At 35.5% G+C, this 20,286-nt stretch overlaps 1 protein-coding gene across 1 annotated transcript in view; it reads left to right on the top strand.

The window, feature by feature from the left end:
• Positions 1 to 20,286, top strand: part of LOC140159382 (dnaJ homolog subfamily B member 6-A-like) — an 82,579-nt gene that overhangs the window by 43,140 nt on the left and 19,153 nt on the right. The window contains 4 exon segments of the mRNA XM_072182838.1: positions 868 to 921; positions 4,033 to 4,164; positions 6,771 to 6,855; positions 20,158 to 20,220. Of these exon segments, the coding sequence (XP_072038939.1) occupies positions 868 to 921; positions 4,033 to 4,164; positions 6,771 to 6,855; positions 20,158 to 20,220 (334 nt within the window).

Raw genomic sequence — 20,286 nt, 5'->3', positions numbered from 1 at the left:
GGAAGTTACCCAATTTGTCTAGTCTAATCAAAACTCATACTCCCTCTGTGGAAGACCTCGGCTAAATCTTCCACAGGGGTAGTGTGGATTTTAAATGGAATAGCCACCATGCCTTACCAGCAGTCCTAGCAATCAAGAGACAAATTACTGATGATCGAATGCCAGTAGCAATTGTGCACTCGCTAGTGGCAATTAAGGCAGTAATAGTACTTGGTTGCTATTGCTCACTTCGAGTTCAACTGGTAGCAATTTCACTCTGTGCGTTCTGGCGACTTCTGATGGATTAAATTGGTCAGTCGATTTTCTGCCAGAAGTGAGTGGTTGTCAACACAAAAAACACTACGCTCATAACGACTTAACAAATTTGTGATGAGAACATCAAACCAGTAACACACATTATGTGACCAAATTGGTGATACAGTGTATTACTGAGATCGCAAAAGTTAAATTACACCTAGAGGTCCCTGGTCTAAATCCTGGGCAAGCATGATTTTTTACACCTTCTGGTGAACTTGACGGATAGAGGTTCTTGTAATAATCACTTTCATCATTCAGTGGTCGCTTTAACTAAAAGCTGGACGCTTTAACTAAAAGCGTCATTGCGTGTGTTTTTTTAAACAATTTGATAATACAACATACTGCAGCCATTTCAATGTAGACTTGTATGGCATTATTTTCACCTGTTGTAGAACTCAATGTATGCAAAATCATTCCATTCTCAAAGTTGAATTTGTCTTACCCATACATGGATGCATGTTATGCTCCAGAGTATAAAATATCTGTGGTAGCACACAGATACCCAGGGGCCCTTGATATTGTGCATGCAATTTGTACCTAACTCAACTTCTTTGAATCTTCCTTTTTCAGAACAAAAAAGAAGTGTATACGACAGATACGGAGTAGACGGCTTACAGAACGGCGGTAGGTTGGCACATATATAATTTATTACATTTATTACTTATTTAGCCTTCAGATGTGGATGTGCAAAATCTAATTGATAATATTTGGTGAAAAATTTTGATCACTTGTGTGTCCTCCAGATATTATGTTTGAAAATCTAATTAGAAATTACATGCAATTGGAAATGAACACGTAAAGTGTTCAGTAAGAGTTGTCTGTGCGGTGAGACATAGAAAGCAGGTGCATAGTAGGATTTTCAATTCTTTTTTGGAAAAAGCTTGAAATTGCGACAAAACTCTTTGAAAATTTGTCAGGCTTTATCAAATTCATATTAAGGAAGCATAAAATCAGTATAATTTTGTAGTCCCTCTTGATGTTTGCTTTTAAAAGTTATAGCAAGTTACAGAAAAAAATTGTATTGATACAAATTTTTGGTACTGAAATGTTTTTCTGCAAATTTGAGAATAAACGATTGGGATTTTTGTTTTTACTATCGTGTAGTGGGTGCCGGCACAGTAAGTAAGTATTCACTACAATTTTTTTGTCAGCCAGTTAAATATATTTTTTAATCACCATAAAACATGATTTTATTGAGCAAATATTAAGTTAACATCATTCTGAAATGAATGAAATTTGTTTCACCAGTTTAGTTGTGCATACTGTAATCACGTTCGTGTATTATGCTCTACAACATGCTACATTCTCGACAAGCATGGTCGTTGATGATGCGGCCACTGTCGTCTACGACCTCATAGACAACACCCAGACCCAATGAAATGTAACCACATCCACTGTCTAAGAATTGGTATTAAACATGGCTAGCGTCGAGCCAGTGTACCATTTTATAGTGTATCTATTCGGGAAAGTACATACAAACTCATTGACCCATCTATTCTGACAACCCAAATAAACAGGATTGTTTTAGTATCATCCTACATTTCATATGAAGGGAAAAAAAGTAATCTGCATTATAAGAATAGATAACATAAATCAAATTGCATCAGAACCCGCTCAACCCATCTTAGCAGAGACTGAGCAGTGTAGGAATTTATGTGTGTGTGTGAAAATGTGCCAAGTTGTTTTTGCTGCAACTCAAAACTGCATTGTAGGGTTTAATACCAACCAAACATTCTCAGCCAGAATCAGATGTCAAATCACTGTCAAGTTGCCCAAATTTATCCCGCAAATTTTATCCTTACCCATTAGTTTCTATGGGACAGCAACCTACCAAAAATTGCTGGAGCCAATGTTGAAAAGTCACCCAATCTTTTTTCGTAACCATTGGTGTCTATGGAACAGATTTTCATTAAATTTGCCCAGTTGGGTTACCAAATCACAGGTATGGTAACCATGCTTAATTTTGGTGGTGGGGGGGGGGCAATGTTGAAAAATCACCCAATTTTGTTTCTTAATCATTGGTGTTTATTAGGTCATGATATCATTAAAAGACACTCAATTGGGCTGCTAAATCAAGAGTTTGGTAACTGGTAACCCTGCTCAATTTTTGCAGCAGGGGAGGGGGCAGTGTTGAAAAAAGTCACCAAATATTTTTCTTAACCAATGGGTTATATAGGACAGGAAATGTTCAAAGGTTACCCAATTGGGCTACCAAATGACGGGTATGGTAACCCTGCTCAAAAAACCAGGTTATGATATTGCAACCTACATTTGCTACAAAGGCATGTTTTAATTCACAGTCCTGTGTTGAGGATAGACACCTTTTACTTAGTGACAATGGGTTGTCAGGAAATTGCGTCTAGGGAATTCATTCAATTCATTCCATGTACCTCGTATACACTGGGCTAGTAATTTTAAAGGAAACACTGTGTACACTTAAAGACACAGATTTGTATGGTGCTTTAGGTGTCCCTGCATTACATTTGACTTGAGATGTATGTCAACCTTAAAATAAATTAGGCTATTCCAGTTGACATCCATGCACCCCCTGTGGAAGACATAACCTTAATCTCCCACACATGGTGTGTGAATTTTTAAAGGGGTTCTGACCTGAATGGGTGACTCCGTTTGAAATCTACACCCTCTTTGTTGGAGATTAGGGTCATGGCTTCCATAGGGGGTGTATGTATTTCAGCTGGAATAGCCAATTAATTGGGTAATGTTTACTAGCAGTACGCATCAATTGGACTCAATGTTAGTGTTGTTAGAATACTTTCGCAGGTAAATGATGAGTACTATATTTGCTTTTAAAGAAGTCATTTCAACACAGCGCTTATGTATTATGTTTTGAAAGCTACAGTGGACATATTACAAGCAGCATGAAGTTGCATTTCAAGACAAATGGAAACTCGAGAATAAATGTTGCTTTCATTTCAACATGATGCAAGGACAGATTTCCTGTGATTTAGACTATTCCAGTTGAAATCCATACACCCCATATGGAAGATATGACCTTCATCTTCCACACAGAGATTGTGAATTTCAAATAGGATTTTAGGGGACTCCATTTGAAATCTACACCCCCTGTTTGGGACATGCTGTCTTCCATAGGGGGTGTATGGATTTCAACTGAACAGCCCAATTAGGTCAAACATGGTTATTAATTTTAATTTGCTACAAATCAATTGTTGAATTTACAATTTAGATTTGTTTGATATGATGCTCTAATATTTCTGGTATAAACTTTTTATTGATGAAATGGATTTTTTTTATTATGTTGATCGGCTTAGTTCCCTGCCTGCAAAGAATTTTGCATTCGCCCTCTAATGAACACTCAAATCTAAAGAGGCGTGGTCTGATTTTTCATGTTCTTTTTTCTATCTTAGATTGAGGCCTACCATTAAAACAATATGTTTCCAAATTTTGAGTCGTATTGCTCCAGTGGTTTTGATATGTGAAGCAAAACTGTATAACAATGCCCCATAGGATACACTTCCGGTGTGGTTACCACAAATCACTACGTTTTTGTTCACACTATTTAAAAAAATATATCTTGGGCGTTAAATTTCACTGGGATAATGTCAAAAATACAGGCTTTCTTCCGATACCAAAATCTCAATTTTGATGAAGAAAAATGAGGCTGGCGATCGGGTCAAGGACCTAGTTTAAGAGTAGTTATAATATTTAGGAAATTAAAAATTTAAATATCTATTCTTGCGTATTTTCTTCCCACAGTTAACAGCACACCAGACTTCAGTGATTTCAGGGATCCATTTGGCGGCAGCTTTCACTTTGAGTTCCGCAGCCCAGAAGATGTCTTCAGGGATTTCTTTGGCACTGATGATCCATTTGCTGCATTCTTTGGTGGTAAGCAAACCGATTCTGAATACAGAATGTACATTGTTCATATCCGGATTTTTTTGTATACTGTGCTCGGTTTAAAACTATGCCAAGTCTTCCCCAGGTACTAATTCAAAATATGAAACGATGTGCTCTTGTTTGTATGAGACCTATCAATAAGTGATTTTGCTAAGGAGGAAAGGATGATTCAAGTGGCTACTACCGTATGCATATCAAATTCTAAACCTGTCTGGTCACGGAGCTCTTCATATCAAGTAGTTGAGGCCTGGGTTTGGCAAGCCATAGAGTGTAATTTTATTTTTTTCATTTTTTATGTGTTTATGTGCCAAACTCCTACCAATTGGGGATCTATTTGTCTTACAACTGGGGACCTCACCCTGCCCCTAAAAGGTCTCCAGTTGTAGTAATGCTTTATTTGACATTTTCACCCATAGGGGGAGCCCTAGGACCAGGAATTACGACTGGGGACATCCCTACCAACCCCCCCCCCCCCCCCCCACACACACACCCCCACACCCACATACATGTAATCGCCTCCAAACTTGGATGTTGTTTAGGAGTGTGCAAATGTTTCGTCTGAATCTGTACTCAATTGACATGCCGAGGACATTTTCCACCATTTGGTTTGTGTATTTTTGTGTGTCATGGAATTTAACCTAGCAACTGCGGACGTTATGTCTCATGTACAATAGAGGACTTATTTCACAATTACATTAGACATGCAATTGTGGTCGTTTGCAGACCTCCTTGAACTGTGGAGTTTTGTGCAGTGTTCCACAGTTTAAATGTGAAGTGTGAGTGTTTGTCCTAGTTTGCTAGCAAACACATACGCACCCCTACAACCCTACACACCATCGTACACACATGATGTAGAAAATAAAACAAAAATGAAAGATGCAGAAATGACTGTCTTGACTCAGTCTATTTATAGATGAATATTTTCATGAAATTCATTTCCAGATACTTTTGATGCAAATCATACACTCTACATATATGTATTTGTCTGATGAAAAGTTAACAGGGCACTTGAAATCAAACAAAATGCGGATCTCTCATTCCTGAAATAGGTATTAGCGCCTGTGGTCATGAAATAGATAATAAATACATCAGAAGCCGCTCAGACAAAATAAACAGCCGTAGAGGAGCATCTCATCAGGAATATTGAAAATAAACTGAGCAAACTTGTGCCGTGATGTGCTATATCCATGTCTGATAATGGATACTATTTACAAAGCAGCATTGGGCTATTCCAGTTGGAATCGATACACCCCCTGTGGAAGATATTACCTTGATCTTCCACACATGGAGTGTGAATTTCAAATGGGGCGCATCTGAATGTGTGACTCCATTTTGAAATCTACACTCCCTCATCTCCCTGTGTTAGATATTAAGGTTGTGTCTTACATAGGGGTATGGATTTTAACTGGAATAGTCGTTGGCAAGTTGTAGCGTTACCGTGTGGGCGTGTTAACCAGGTAGTACGTGTGGTTGCATGTCTCACAATGTTATTGCCGGGATTCACAGCACTCTTTTCAATCATATCAAGTTCTGCTAGCTCCATTATGTTGAGCCGGCATTTACGGGATTGATATTTTCCTCGATTGGCAGATTTGTAAGGATTTCACAGACTGCAGATTGAGTTTTCATTTTTTTGTTAGTACAGTACATGAGTTGTTAAATCTACTCGTGAATATTGTATGCAATTTAAATGGGTTAAATGTTGATTTAAGAAAGTCATTTGTTTGCATGTTGATTTAAGACTTGACATTTATTGCATGAATTAAAGATGGTATCAGTGAGCTGCTAAATCAGAAAATCTAAAAAGCATCTAAAATCAGATTTTTGCATTTTTTGCATACCCTGCAAGTGGGATGATGGAAAGCAACCTAATAAAGATAACATTTGACATTTTCTGTTGGTATAGACACTTTTACTTCAACGCACAATTGAATTGAACTTGAAGTCTTTTCAGTAACTGCTGCTTTCTTTCCTTTTGTCACTTTTTAATTCGAAAACCAAATACCTGATAATTCAATAACGTATTCTCCCCTCTTGTTCCAACTCACTACAAAATGTTTAAGGCTGAGTAAAAAATAAAACATGTTTCTTGTCCCCTCCTGCTTCCTTTTTGAGGCTGCTTCATATTTTTAGAATTTTTTTAAATTTAGCTATAAGTTTTGAAGAAAGATGTCTAGGAAGTTGAGATGCTTTCTATAGCCTTTTATAATATACAAGAAACACTTCTGGAAGGTTCTGTGATCATTAGAGGGAGCTTACCTACCAGAGCAATAAAATAAAAAGGCCGCATCTTTTTTTGCATTATTCTATGTATGCTAAATGTCAGGCCAACTATGGGTATTTGTACCAATTTTTCGATAGAAAATAAAAAGCTGTCCTTCTTTTTTTTTTTTGAAAACCTGGACGAGAAACATGTTTTTATTCTTACTCGGCCTAATATTTTGCTTTTTCTGGGATCACTGATAGTAGTGTTCATAGTACCTTGAAACTTTTTTGTTTTTGCTTTTTGTTTCTTTCCTTTTTAGACTGTAATTAAAAAGAATTATCTTGCTATCAAATAATTCATTGATGTTCCTATAATCCCAATCTTTCAGAATCAAGAGGTGGTGGCCAAGTAGGGCAAGGGTCCCTGTTTCAAGATGGGTTTGCATCAGCCGGTTTCAATTTCCCAGGTTTTAGGTGAGTAGTATGTCGTTGTCTGTATCTATGTTCCCTGACCATTTAGTTTAAACATCTTTGTAGAGAATCAGATAAATCAAGTTGATGTCAACCTGTTGTATATGTTCCCTGACCATACATGTTTACTGTAGTATGCCATCCCATCCCTCCGTATCTGTGTTCTTTACCATACATGTTTAGCTTATATATCTTTGTTAAGAATCGCACAAATCAAGTCTGTCATCCCGTCATATATATGTTCCCTGACCATACATGTTTAGTGTATACATCTGTGTAAAGAAGCAGACAAATCAGCCCATCGTATTGATTCTCAAAATGTCACTCTGTCAAGTCAGCTTGTCTGTTGGGATTTGTATGTGTGTTACTTGTGAGTGATGTATAAAAGGAACTAGTTTCTGGGGCACATTAAGGGATCCAAAATGAGCGTTATTATGCGTTTTGACAGTATTTTTTTTGTGGGACATGAGAGCACCTCAGACCTATCGAATTGCATTCTGAATACTGAAGCATGTCTTTCTGATATCAAATAATTTTAATTTTTTAAATCACAATATAATACAAATTTTATGACAAATTATAAAATTTGATATTTTTCAAATTTTGATATATAACAGTCCTCGGTAAATTATATAAATCTAATGATATATTCTTAAAGTGTATGTAGCAGGAGAAAAAAGCCGACGGTCAATTGAAAATTTTGACCTTTCATTTTGAAGATATGGATTTTTTCCCAAAAAGACCTAATTTTTTTTGTGTGTTTTGGGAAAAAAAAATCCATATCTTTAATCTGAAAAGGTCAAAATTTTCAATTGATCGTCGGCTTTTCATCCCACCTACATACACTTTAAGTATAAATCATCAGATTTATAAAGTTTACTTCAAGTACTGTTAAATATCAAAAATATCAATTTTAATGATTTGCCATAAAATGTGTATTAAATTGCGAATTTCAAAAAATCAAAATTATTTGATATCAGAATGACATTCTTCGTATTCAGAATGCAATTCGATAGGTCTGATGTGCTCTAATGTCCCACAATAAATACTGTTCATACCCCATCCCTTAAGAATCGCACAAATCAAGTCTGTCATCCCGTCATATATATGTTCCCTGACCATACATGTTTAGTGTATACATCTGTGTAAAGAAGCAGACAAATCAACCCATCGTATTGATTCTCAAAATGTCACTCTGTCAAGTCAGCTTGTCTGTTGGGATTTGTATGTGTGTTACTTGTGAGTGATGTATAAAAGGAACTAGTTTCTGGGGCACATTAAGGAGATGATACAAGAGTACAAGATAGTACATGTATGTGGTGAAGTACTTCAAAGAGATGGAAAGGAACCAAAATAAGTGTCGAATATCTCGTACTGGCTTCAAGCAACACTCATTTTGGTACTTCATCTAGTAAATTAGGGTTTTGTTAAATATGAATTGAATTGTGCTGCATCTCTATTCAACATGTGTAAAATATTTGTACCAGTATAAGGCTAATGAAAGTCAATTCCTAGTTTCCCGTTACAAAATTTTTCATGACTGTGTAGGTAACCATTTCATTATTCATTATTTCATACCATTTCATTATTGCATCTGTTTCAGGTGTAAACCAATAACTACCCATGTATACATGTGATAAATCACAATTTGTAGTTTACAGATATAGTTTACAACTACATGAAGGTAGGCCTACAACTATTATCAAAAGTTTCACAATATTTTTTATGGGATGAGATCAGAGCATATCAAAAAGTGCGGGACAGAGAATTGAGTAGGTATTCATTATTAATTCATTATTAACCATACACCATGCTCCTACTGCAAAGAAAATCCCTGCAAATCAACAGAAAGAGATTTATGATATATTTAAAACCACAATTATTTATTTGTATATTAAAGTTTGTTAGAAATCAACATTTTATTCAAAATAATGAAATATTTGGCCAGCAATTGGTTTTGAGCAGAGTAGGGTAACGGGAAACTGGGAATCGACTTTCATTAGCCTAATTAAATGCAGGCAAGAAATCAATTTGATGTTTTCATCATGTTAATTTGCCGAGGTGGATTTTGAATATTATTGACTTATTTCACTTTTTCAGGGTTTTAGAAAAATAATTGGAGACATGTTTCCAAAACTTGCAGAATTGGCCACCCTATGTTCCCCATTTACTAAGAACTACTATTTTACCAGAAAAAGGGAGGAAGCACCATTTAATATTTTAATTCATCACCTATTGATCTACCAAAGTACATGATTAACATGGTGGCAGCGGAGTTTGCGAATTTAGGAAAACACACTTAAGTTTTATGTTGAAGAAAAATTATTCATTTTGGACATAATTCTTTAAACAGTTTATATCATACCATTTATGAAATGGTTTGTGTTTGTTTATGTTTCACAAATTGTTTGTGTGTTTACTTGTTTGTTTGTTGTTTATTAAAACAAATTGGGTATGATGTAAGGAAAGTTGATCTTGAAATGTAAAGCTAAGGTACAACTTTGGCAACCAATTCCACCTGTTTGTATATTAAGGCTGTAATCTTCTAAGTACTTAAGGGTATACGAGGTATTGTTGGTTGAAGCAGGCAAGAAAATCAATATCTGAATCAATATATTATTGAAAAATAACACTTTGGTGTTTTGCAAAAGTTAATTCTACAAATCATATACTTTGAAAACTTGCTTAATTTATTGTTGTTAATGAGTTACGTTTATTTACAAAAGTGTTGTTGTTTCAGCCCTTTTACAACATAACTCAAGAACCACAGGACCTACAAAAGTATATCTGTGATATTTGAATTCTTCTACACGCTCGCTATGAATTGAGCAATGCAATTTTTTGCTAAAGCTCACTACCATTCGCAAGATGCTGTGAACTACTTTTTTTTTTGCTGCTTCGACCAACAATACATCATATACCCTTAATATTAGGAATTGTGTCAATATCTGTGTAAATGGTATCATACAAGTCGGCATGGATCATAGCTATTTATTTAGTGTTTTACAATGCTCTCTCTTTTCCATGTTCATTTTCTTCACTCCCTCACCTATATTTTAGTCCGCTTGTGGGTCGCAGTTTTTTTCAACCATTCGGAGATCTGTGGTCCCATATCCACCGTCTGGGTAAGGCGTCTTCTTTTTAGTATTGTGCATGGTATCGTATGTACTTGCCATGCACGCCCTTAGTTTGTGCCTACTACTACTGGTCGTGGTGCTACACAGGCCAAGCGGTTTCCTGCATGTCTACGCACAACTTATCACTCGCTCGTCAATAATTGATAGTAGATGAGATAGTAGATAGATATAATTGATGTTAGAAAGTAAGCTTTGTGTTTAGTTGACAGCCGTATGATTGTGAAATGGTGTAAAACACAGTCATTGGGCTTTGTATGATTGAAATGGACAATCTGGTGAAATTTTAAGCTATAAAATTTGTGCATTCTCTCCGTATTACTGTGAAACTACTTTTATAAGACATTTTGGGAGCCCAGATTCATTCAATTTATCAATACCTGCAACTTGATCAATTTGGCCTGTTTGTTTTGGTAAAATTGAAATGTATCTACAATCAAGGAAATTAATATTGGCACACTCTGGCATACTAAATGTAAATTGCCAGCCCTCTCTACCAGTTAAAAGTTGATGAAAGCATTTTTCCATTGCGCTCTCCAGTCTTCCCAGCATTGGGGAATGGGAGGGAAAGGGGAATGTTTGTATGATCAAACATAATTATATTAATTTCACTGAACTACCATAGCGACAATGAAGAGTTCCAACATATTGTCAGGGTGTGCCAACTATTTTTTTCCTTGATTGTAGTTTTGTCAAATGAATTCTTTGTATAAGTGCTGATTATTAATTAATGCAGTATCCACAGGATTGATAAAATTTGTCATCAACTTTCTGCTCATTGAAATCTGACATTCATCATATATGCAAATGAAAATCTTGGACAAGTTCATAATACGGATTGTTGTTGAAACTTATGAACAGGTTTTATGCCACATTCTAAAAAGAATGATAAATATTATAAGAGGATGCGAGGGGATGACAATAAATATGAATTCACCTGTGATGACATTCTTACATCCTTGTGATGATTTACTTGCACTCAAACCAGACGGTATTATCATCTTACCAGCATCATTTTTGTAATTAGGTCATTCAATCTAGCTTTAATGACTGTGTTTATTATTTTGTCCCCCATTAATAGAAAAATCTATGTGTCAAAGCCATTCTTGTTGAAATACATCACCCCCTATGGAAGATGCAACATTAATCTCCCACCCAGGGGGTGTAGATTTCAAATAGAGTTACCCATTCTGGTAACCCCATTTGAAATTCACAGTTCCCTGTGAGGAAGATGAAAGTAATGTCTTCCAGAGGGTGTTTGGATTTCAACTGGAATAGCCCAATATTTGTCATTTGCCATGGTTTAGGGTAATAACACTCTGGGTAATAATCATTATTATAAAGTCTGCACAAAAAGTAACTCAGCTGTTATAAATACGCCTATAGATTCAGAACTAATAATTGTTTTCACAATATTTCAACATAGCGAGAAGGATGATTTATTTACGCATTTTGATACCCCATTACGTCAAATGTCGTTCAATATTAACAACACAGCAGTGCTTTTACAGAACAATGCCGGAATTTAAAAGTTGCAGTTTACAGCGATCAATGGTTATAATGCCAGCACTGTAAACACGTAAAGCCCGCCATTATCTTCGCGCTTACTTCAAATCAATATAAATAACTGCAACTTTTAAATTGGGGGACTTTTCTTTCAAAACACTGCTGTATTGTCAATATTGAACAAAATTGGACAAATGGGGTATCAAAATGCGCGTAAATAAACCATCCTTCTTTTTATGTTGAAATATTGTGAAAACAATTATTAGTTCTGAATCTATAGGCGTATTTGTAACAGTTGCATTACTTTTTGTGCAGACTTTAGATTAAAACTACTAATTGTTTCATGAATAATATATAACTAGCGGGTACCCGCGCTTCGCGCGGGCCCCCGCTAGATGAGTAAATGGGAGCGGTTAGTAAGCGGAGGCGGTTAGTATATATAAACGATGGAAATGGTAATGGCAATTGGTATACTTTTAACAGCTCAATTATTACGCGGTTAGTGATGGTAGGCCTACCAGGCCTACCATTTTTTTCTTCTACATTTCAAACGACTTTCTTAGCATAAAATCTGTTGCGTAATTGTTGTATCAAACACCCTTTTTACTTATTTTTTCTTTGTCTTTCCCTTTTTTCTTTCAGTTTCTCTCTCTCTTTCCTGCGTTCCATTTCTTTTTCTTGCTTGTTCACTTTCTTTCTCTCTATCTCTGTCTTCTTTCTTTCTTTCTGTATGTCTATTTTTTCTTTGTCTTTCCCTTTCTTTCTTTTCGTTTGTCTCTCCCTTTCTCTTTCTTACTTTCCCGATGTTTCTTTCTTTCTTTTCTTCTTTCTTTCTTTCTTTCTGTCTTTCTTTCCCTTCTTTCCCTCTTGCCTTCCCCTTTTTACTTAATTTTTTCTTTGTCTTTCCCTTTTTTCTTTCAGTTTCTCTCTCTCTTTCCTGCGTTCCATTTCTCTTTCTTTTTCTTGCTTGTTCACTTTCTTTCTCTCTCTTCTTTCTTTCTTTCTTTCTTTCTTTCTTTCTTTCTTTCTTTCTTTCTTTCTTTCTTTCTTTCTTTCTTTCTTTCTGTCTTTTTTTCTTTGTCTTTCCCTTTCTTTCTTTTCGTTTCTCTCTCCCTTTCTCTTTCTTGCTCTCCCGTTGTTTCTCTTTCTTTCTTTCCCTTTTTTTTTCTCTCTTTCCTTCCCCTTTTTACTTATTTTTTCTTTCTTTTTCCTTTTTTCTTTCAGTTTCTCTCTCTCGCTTTCATGCATGCGTTCCATTTCTCTCTTTCTTTTTCTTACTTGTTCACTTTCTTTCTCTCTCTCTCTTCTTTCTTTCTGTCTGTCTATTTTTTCTTTGTCTTTCCCTATCTTTCTTTGTTTCTCTCTCCTTTCTCTTTCTTGCTTTCCGTTGTTTCTCTTTCTTTCTTTCTTTCCCTCTTTCTTTCTCTCTTTACTGTCCTCATTCCTTCCCCTTTCGCGCGGGCCCCCTCTAATTGAGTAAACAGGAGCGGTTAGTAAACGGTACATGTAGCAGTTAGCATAAACGATGGAAATGGTAATCATGGCAATTGGTATCGATTCAACAGCTCAATTAGTACGCGGTCAGTGATGTGGTACCATTTGTTGCCTCTATTTGGAAACGATTTCCTTTAGCATATATCTTTTATGTAGTTTTTGTACCAAACACCCTTTTGACTTTTGTCTTTCCTTTTTTATTTCAGTTTCTCTCTCTATCTATTTCCATTTATTGCTTTCCCGTTATTTCGTTCCATTTCTCTCTATTTCATTTTCTTGCTTGTTCGCTTTCTTTCTTTCTTTCTTTCTTTCTTTCTTTTAAATTTGTTTCTGTTTCATCAAGTAGGCCTATAATAGCAACATTGGGTTTCAAGATATCCCCCCCCCAATATTTTGATAAGGGCAATGGTCCATACAATCACCCCCAAGAAAGTTGACACCTGTAGGCCTATATACATGTGGGTTTCTGACAATATCAACCTCATATTTGGCCAAACTAAAAAGTGCCCATTTTTGCGGTCTTCGTGCGAATTTGTTCCACTTTTGCATCATATAAAATACCATCTTCATTATGGCTATAAATTATTCTGTCGCCAAGCGGTGCAGGATTCACTGTAGGCCTATTTCAAGAAATTGAAACGGACCCTACCCTGCCTATCCCCATATCAAAAGAAATCTTCGCCACTGTTAATGTTGCCAAAAGGTGCTGGATTCACTATTATAATATGCCCACTTCAAGTTCAAGAAATGTTTTTCATATCTCTCTCCCCCAATGTCAAAAAGAAATCTCGCCATTGAGATATCATAGTGTTTACGTTGCGGTTACCGGTTACCATGCTAATAATGCTCCACCCTCCCCATCGAAATTCATCACAACATCACAAACAAATAAACTCAAATTATACTTCCAATATTATAGGCCTACCTTGAATTTAAAATCTTCGGAAAGTTATCACAAAATAAGTTACCAACAGTCATCAGTAAGCGAATGCAGCTGATTTATTATATAGCGGTTGCGGTTACCATGCTAATAATGCCCACTCTCCATCGAAAGTCACCACGAGCGGATAAACTATGATCACTTTCAAAAAGATCACTTAAAATTTTTTCGAAAATCATCTGTGTAGCGGTTACAGCATGAAATATCCGCCGTGAGCAGTGTGTTTGTCTTGAACATGCGCGTATAGGATACGCGTATTTTAAAAACTTGTCCGTAGCAACGGCAAACGCGTCTTGGGTTCACCATTGGTTGATCTACCAAATAAATCCAAATAATTCTTTGTATTTATTAATTTATCTATCTATCTATGCATTTACCATTCATCCGGAAATGCTAGAACTTATTTATTTATCTATTTATTAATTTCTAATTTTCTATAATCTCTGAGATGATTTATCTATAATCTTCAAAGTATCGATTAGTATCGATTATCGGCAAGTTCCTCTTTAATAGTATAGATTCATCCAAGTTCATGTGATAACCTGTATTGGTTTTAGACTTGAGTATTAAATGTCGAAGCGTGAGTTATAATCACTAGTATCATAATGTAGTGACCATAATGTAGTGACAAGTTCCACATGGGTCAAGTGTATCAGCATAGATCATAAGCTCATAAGTCAAATCCATATATAATACTTAAACATTGCACCTCAACTTATATTTCACAGTGCCATGACTTCTCATGGAGTGTGGATGAAAAGAAACCCGTAATTTTTTGTCAAGCATTAATAATGTCTGTGACACCCATTTCAATGTAGCGTATAGTCCTCATAGGTCCGTTGCAACACGGTACCGTTGCTTACGAAAATATATCAGTAGATACATCAGTGTGCAGTGCTTGCATGAATTGACACAGACAAAGTAGCGTGAAATTCATTTGTTTGAGGTGCTTAAAAGTATACTTCAAGTATATTTAAAATTAGTGCAAAGGAGGTCAAGAACAGGTGTTAAGCATATTTGAGGGATTAGTAATATTGGTCATTTTAATCGCAGATATCTTAAGTAATAAGCTGTATTTTGCTAAATGCATATGTAACTTTGATGTTTTGCAGCTAGAACTTTAATTATAGAATACAATCATACATTGGGCTATTCTATTTAAACTTCACACTACCCCTGTGGAAGATTTTGGAAATATCTTTCACAGGGGGAGTATGAATTTCAAAAGGAATGAACACATTAGGCAGTTCCATTTCCAGTTCCAACCTGAATCTACCACTGAGGGAGGGTGTGTGTCAAATGGAGCTGCTAATGTGTTCATTCCATTTGATGAAATTCATACTCCCCCTGTAGAAGATATTTCCAAAATCTTCCGGGGGTAGTGTGACTCAGGTGTAGATTTTAAATGGAATAGCCCATATTTTGTAAGGAGAAAATGGCTGTCAAACAGTTAAAAAAATATTATAGATATTTTGAATTTAATTGTTGAAGAGCAGGCAGACTGTTTTTTTAGTATAAAATACATGTTGCACTGCCAATATAAGCCATAATATCACTATTTGAGGAAGTCACATAGTAGATTCTGATGAAGGTTATGCGACAGTATTCATGTATGCAACATGTATCACATGGGCATTTAGTTGAATATGTGTGTTGGCCTTTAGGTTAATTTCACAACCGGAAAAAGTAAGAAGATCATGTCACACAACAGAAACCAAAACATGTATAATGGAAACTATAATAGTACTATTTGTGGAATATTGCAGAATCTAAGTTATGATTATGAAGTTATCTAGTAATTGTTGATGAACAGAGAAATTATATAATAGTGCTTTTAAGAATTAAGTGGAATATAAATCAAACTTTTATTTATCTCAATAACTCAATCCAGTATCGGGTAACATCTATTTGCCTTTTAAACAACAGTTTTTAGTGTAAATTTTGTGTAAATTTAAATCAATGCACTGTTACTGTTTGTCAGTTTGTCATGAAATCAAGATTTCAGATTTTCTTTTAATATTTTGTATACATACATTTTGTATATTACTTTTTGCCCATGAAATGTTTAATTGTTAAGCAATTTCACAAATGTATACTTCATTTGCAAATTAATGACTGCCATCCTCTGGGTATACAGAAAAGATGATACATTGTATATCATTGTAGAATTTTTAAACATATTTAACACAAATTTCTGATGTTTCTGTATTAAAATGTTTCAAAATTTTGATTACTTGTACTGAAATAGTGTTTGAAATAAATGACACCTCAAAAGATTATCATCACACTCTTGTAGAATATCATTCTGGTTAAGTCTCATTGCATGCAATAATGATTGCATGTTCAGTGAGTAGATATTAACACCAGGAAACTTGGGAACAGCTCATTAGGCTGAAGGGTCATTAGTCCGAAAATTGTTGAAGTTTGGGTAGGGCATTTTAGGTTAGGATTAGGGATAAGGCTAGGTTTAACAGGGCTGGTGTTAGGGGTGGTATTAGGAATATTTATTTATTTATTTATTTTATTATTTATTTATTACACTTTATCATTGGCACAGAATTACAAAAATATAATATTGCACATAAGTTACATCAAAAATGACACAATATCATAAAAGGAACAATTTTTTTTTTAAAGTCCAGTAAATAGCTGGAACGAACAGGTGCTATACCTCTAAGACTGCCCCACCAAATCCAAAAAGAAAGGAAGGTAAAAATTAATTAGAGGGGGGAAATGCAGGTTGAGTTACATTTGCCTGCAATTTGGACAATTACAAAAAGAGGTCCAAGTGCAAACACAAGTTGCATCAAAGGTGTGAGCAAATTTAGACTAATTGGACAAATTTGTGGATCTGATAATATACTGGGGAGCTGGTTCCAAACGGGCACCATACGCTGAAAAAAGCCCATCTTGTGGCACTCAGTTTTAGAAAGCTGATTTACAAGCAACAAATAGGGTTAGAGTCAGAGATAGAATTAAGAGTTAGGGTTAGGATTAGGACTTGGTTTATAGGTTAGGGTAAAATTTAGGGTAGGGTAAGGTTCAGGGTTTGTAACTAATGTATTGGGTTTACAGCCTATTGACCCTTTCGGACTAATGACCTATAACCAGAATCTTGACTATACAAATTGTTTCAGAATGACATTGTAAGATATACAAACTAATATACATTGTGTGACTGTTAATAACTGCTATGTGCACCATTTTTCAACAATAAGAAATGGGTGCTTTTGCATTGTGATCTTTTCCATGTTGACATAATTGTGTTGTGATCAAGCAAAATCAGTCTGAAGTAAAGCCACGATTGCTCCGTGATACGGAAAAACAGAAAAATTCTGGGTTTGCTCACGGAAACTTGAAAATGCCACAAAATCTGTGTAAAATGTCAAATTTTTGTGTTGAATTGCAAGATAAAACAAAGAAAAGTGATTATTTAGCAGTAACCACTAAACAATCCATTCTAGCATTAGTTTTAGGCCTACAATGCAAGATTCTGGCAATACTGCAGTAAAAGATAAGACAAGATACACTTTTAAAACATATTTCTTTTAACTTGTCAGTGCTTTATAGTGGAAAACGGAAAATCACGGAAATCATCCAATTTGTAACACAGATTTTAAATTAATTTTGTATCACAGAGAAATTGTGGCTTTAGTCTAAAGTCAGGCATATCTAATTTTCAGTTTTCTATAATTTAAAGCTATATTTTACAGAAAATCCCATTGAAATTGAACATTTAGTTCCAACGATATGAACAGTTGAAGTGTTTCCAAAACAATAGGCAACAAAAGAAATTATTTCCTTTGTTTGGCTATATCTGAAAATCAAATTTTTCCGACTTACGACTGATTTTGCTTGATCACATCAAAATTCATGTTGTTGCAACTTCTGTCAAAGTGGACATTTTTTAGCTTCAGTAATTTTATGCTTTTTTATGTGTGCATAAAAATGTATTTTTAGTGTAGAAAATTTGGAATTATCCTAGTAAAATTAAAAACAAGCAAACATTTTTGAAATTGTTACAGCAGGAAAAATTTCGAAATGTGGAGATTTATTATTAGTTTATATCATTGCAAAGAAAATACTTTATTGAAGCATTTTCCATTATTGTATTTTCCACAAAATATGTTTCTGTAACATTGTAACACTTGTCTCAGGGTTTTTTTTGTTTTGACCAGCTATAGGCAAAATATTTAATTCTCGATCATGAAAGATATACCTTCTGCGTACTGTTGCATGAGCATGCTTTTCGTGGAATAACACGATCGCGGGAGCTACATGACCGAACTTCAACCTTGCCTAGCGATGAGCCGACGACAGTATTCGAAGACCAAGATTGATCAATAAACAAAAGCTGTGCTTGCTCTGTAAGCATGTAGTCTTTGCGTAGTACGCTCGATGGAAATATCTGTGTGTACCCAAGTTAGCTCTCTTGATCGAGAATTAGATATTTTGCCTATAACAGTAAATATTTCCTACACACAATCTATGTCTAGGGATCTCCCTTCCATTCAAGTTTTTGGGTGAATTTGAAACTGTTTATGAGGAACAATCATTTGAAATATTTATGCAGTAATTGTATGTGTTCCCTTACCCGCATATCCAAGATGGGCATCATCGTCCTACGTGCAACTCACAATGTTGCAACTTGCACTGTAGTCTACTTCATAGCCCCTTTTGAAATTCATATCAACTCGTATCACAATGATTGCACAATGTTGCAACTTGCACTGTAGTCTACTTCATAGCCCCCTTTTAAAATTCATATCAACTCGTATCACAATGATTGCAAGTTCCAAATGAGAACCGCTCCCATCCGAAAACCGCGACGCCCCAGAATGGGCAGAGCGGTCGCTGGGGATGTGTTATGTTTTATGGAATGGCATAGCTGGTGTGAATTGTTTATCAAAAAGGGAATGCAAAGCAGTCTACTCACACTGGGAATGTTATTTTGCACAACTTGTAATGTTGCAAGTTGCATGTAGGATGTGTTAAGTAATAGGAGTGTTTGCAGAAAGGAATCCATTTAGATAGGTTACGGAATACTAATGCAATATGCGTAGGTTTTATTAGGCATGTATCATGCATGAAGGAAGTCATTTGTTTTACCTCAAGTTTGCTTGTGACATCGGTGCTTTTATACAGTTGCACCACAAGCATACCAACACACTGCCCTTGTATGCATACCTTATTTCCTTGAATAGTCGCCCCCTTCAAATAAACGCCCCACCACTTCTTTCAACCAAGTTGTTTCAAAAATGGTGATATTTCCATGCTATCTTGTGTAGTAAGCTTACCGAGTTGCACATATGGTCGATAATAGCATCGTTAGGTCGATTATAGGCAAAATTCTGGCATCTATTTGAGGAAATTCGGTATGTATACGCTCTATGGGATTAGATTTGCACCCATGGTTAGATACTGCGACCAGCAAAATATGCACATGCCATCACCAAACTCGAGGCCAAACAAAGTATAATAATACATTTTTTCAAGTTGGATCAATGTGGATTACATGGCTATTCCATTTGAAATACGCCCTTCTCCTCTGTTAGATTTAAGACAAGTCTTTCACAGAGGGAGTGTGTTTTTCAAATGGAAATGGCTATGGTTAATATATGACTTGTATTTCAAATGGAAATTACCCCAATGGTATATTGTATTTGAAACCCATACTCCCTCTGTGGGAGACTTAAGCTAAATCTTCCACTGGGGAGTGTGCATAGAACAGCCCATTAGTTATACTTGCTTGCCTGAAAGAGATCTGCATTAGCGGTGAAAGCAAAAGGTCACAGGTTCAAATTCTGGCTGGTCAGTGAAATTTTTTCACTGGCTCTCATTTATGTATGTGGAGACTTGTATTCCTTTCTCATAAACAGTGGCTTAGCTTGAGAAAGATTTAGCAATATGGTACATCAGTCAATACATAATAACATAGGATATCAGATTTGACATTAATATCGGTAATTGTTTTTAGTATTGATTAATTAGTGCTAATAACTAACATTGAGTGTCTCTTTTTTGTCTTTTTCCACACCCAAATGACCTCACAATGCATGATTATACACCATGATGACTGCATGTTGTGTGTTAATACATCGCCTTGACTGACTACCCAATGTGTGCTGTGTGGATAATCAATGAATTGGACCAAATACTGATCAACTAATATCTGGATTGATTTATTGATTGATTGATTGATTAACTGTTACCATGACAACAACTCATCAGTAATGGAGGTTTTAACGGCTTTAGTAATTTTCATGATTTTGGTGGTGGAGGAAGTAGTACAAGGTAGGTGTAGGTATTATGGTAAATTGTAATGCAACAAAAAATTTCAAACAGGTAAAATATAAATTG

This window comes from Amphiura filiformis, chromosome 8 (assembly GCF_039555335.1).
Source record: "Amphiura filiformis chromosome 8, Afil_fr2py, whole genome shotgun sequence".
Lineage (NCBI taxonomy): Eukaryota > Metazoa > Echinodermata > Ophiuroidea > Amphilepidida > Amphiuridae > Amphiura > Amphiura filiformis.
The sequence above is the reverse complement of the archived record's forward strand: the minus strand, read 5'-3'. Positions and strand labels throughout refer to the sequence as shown.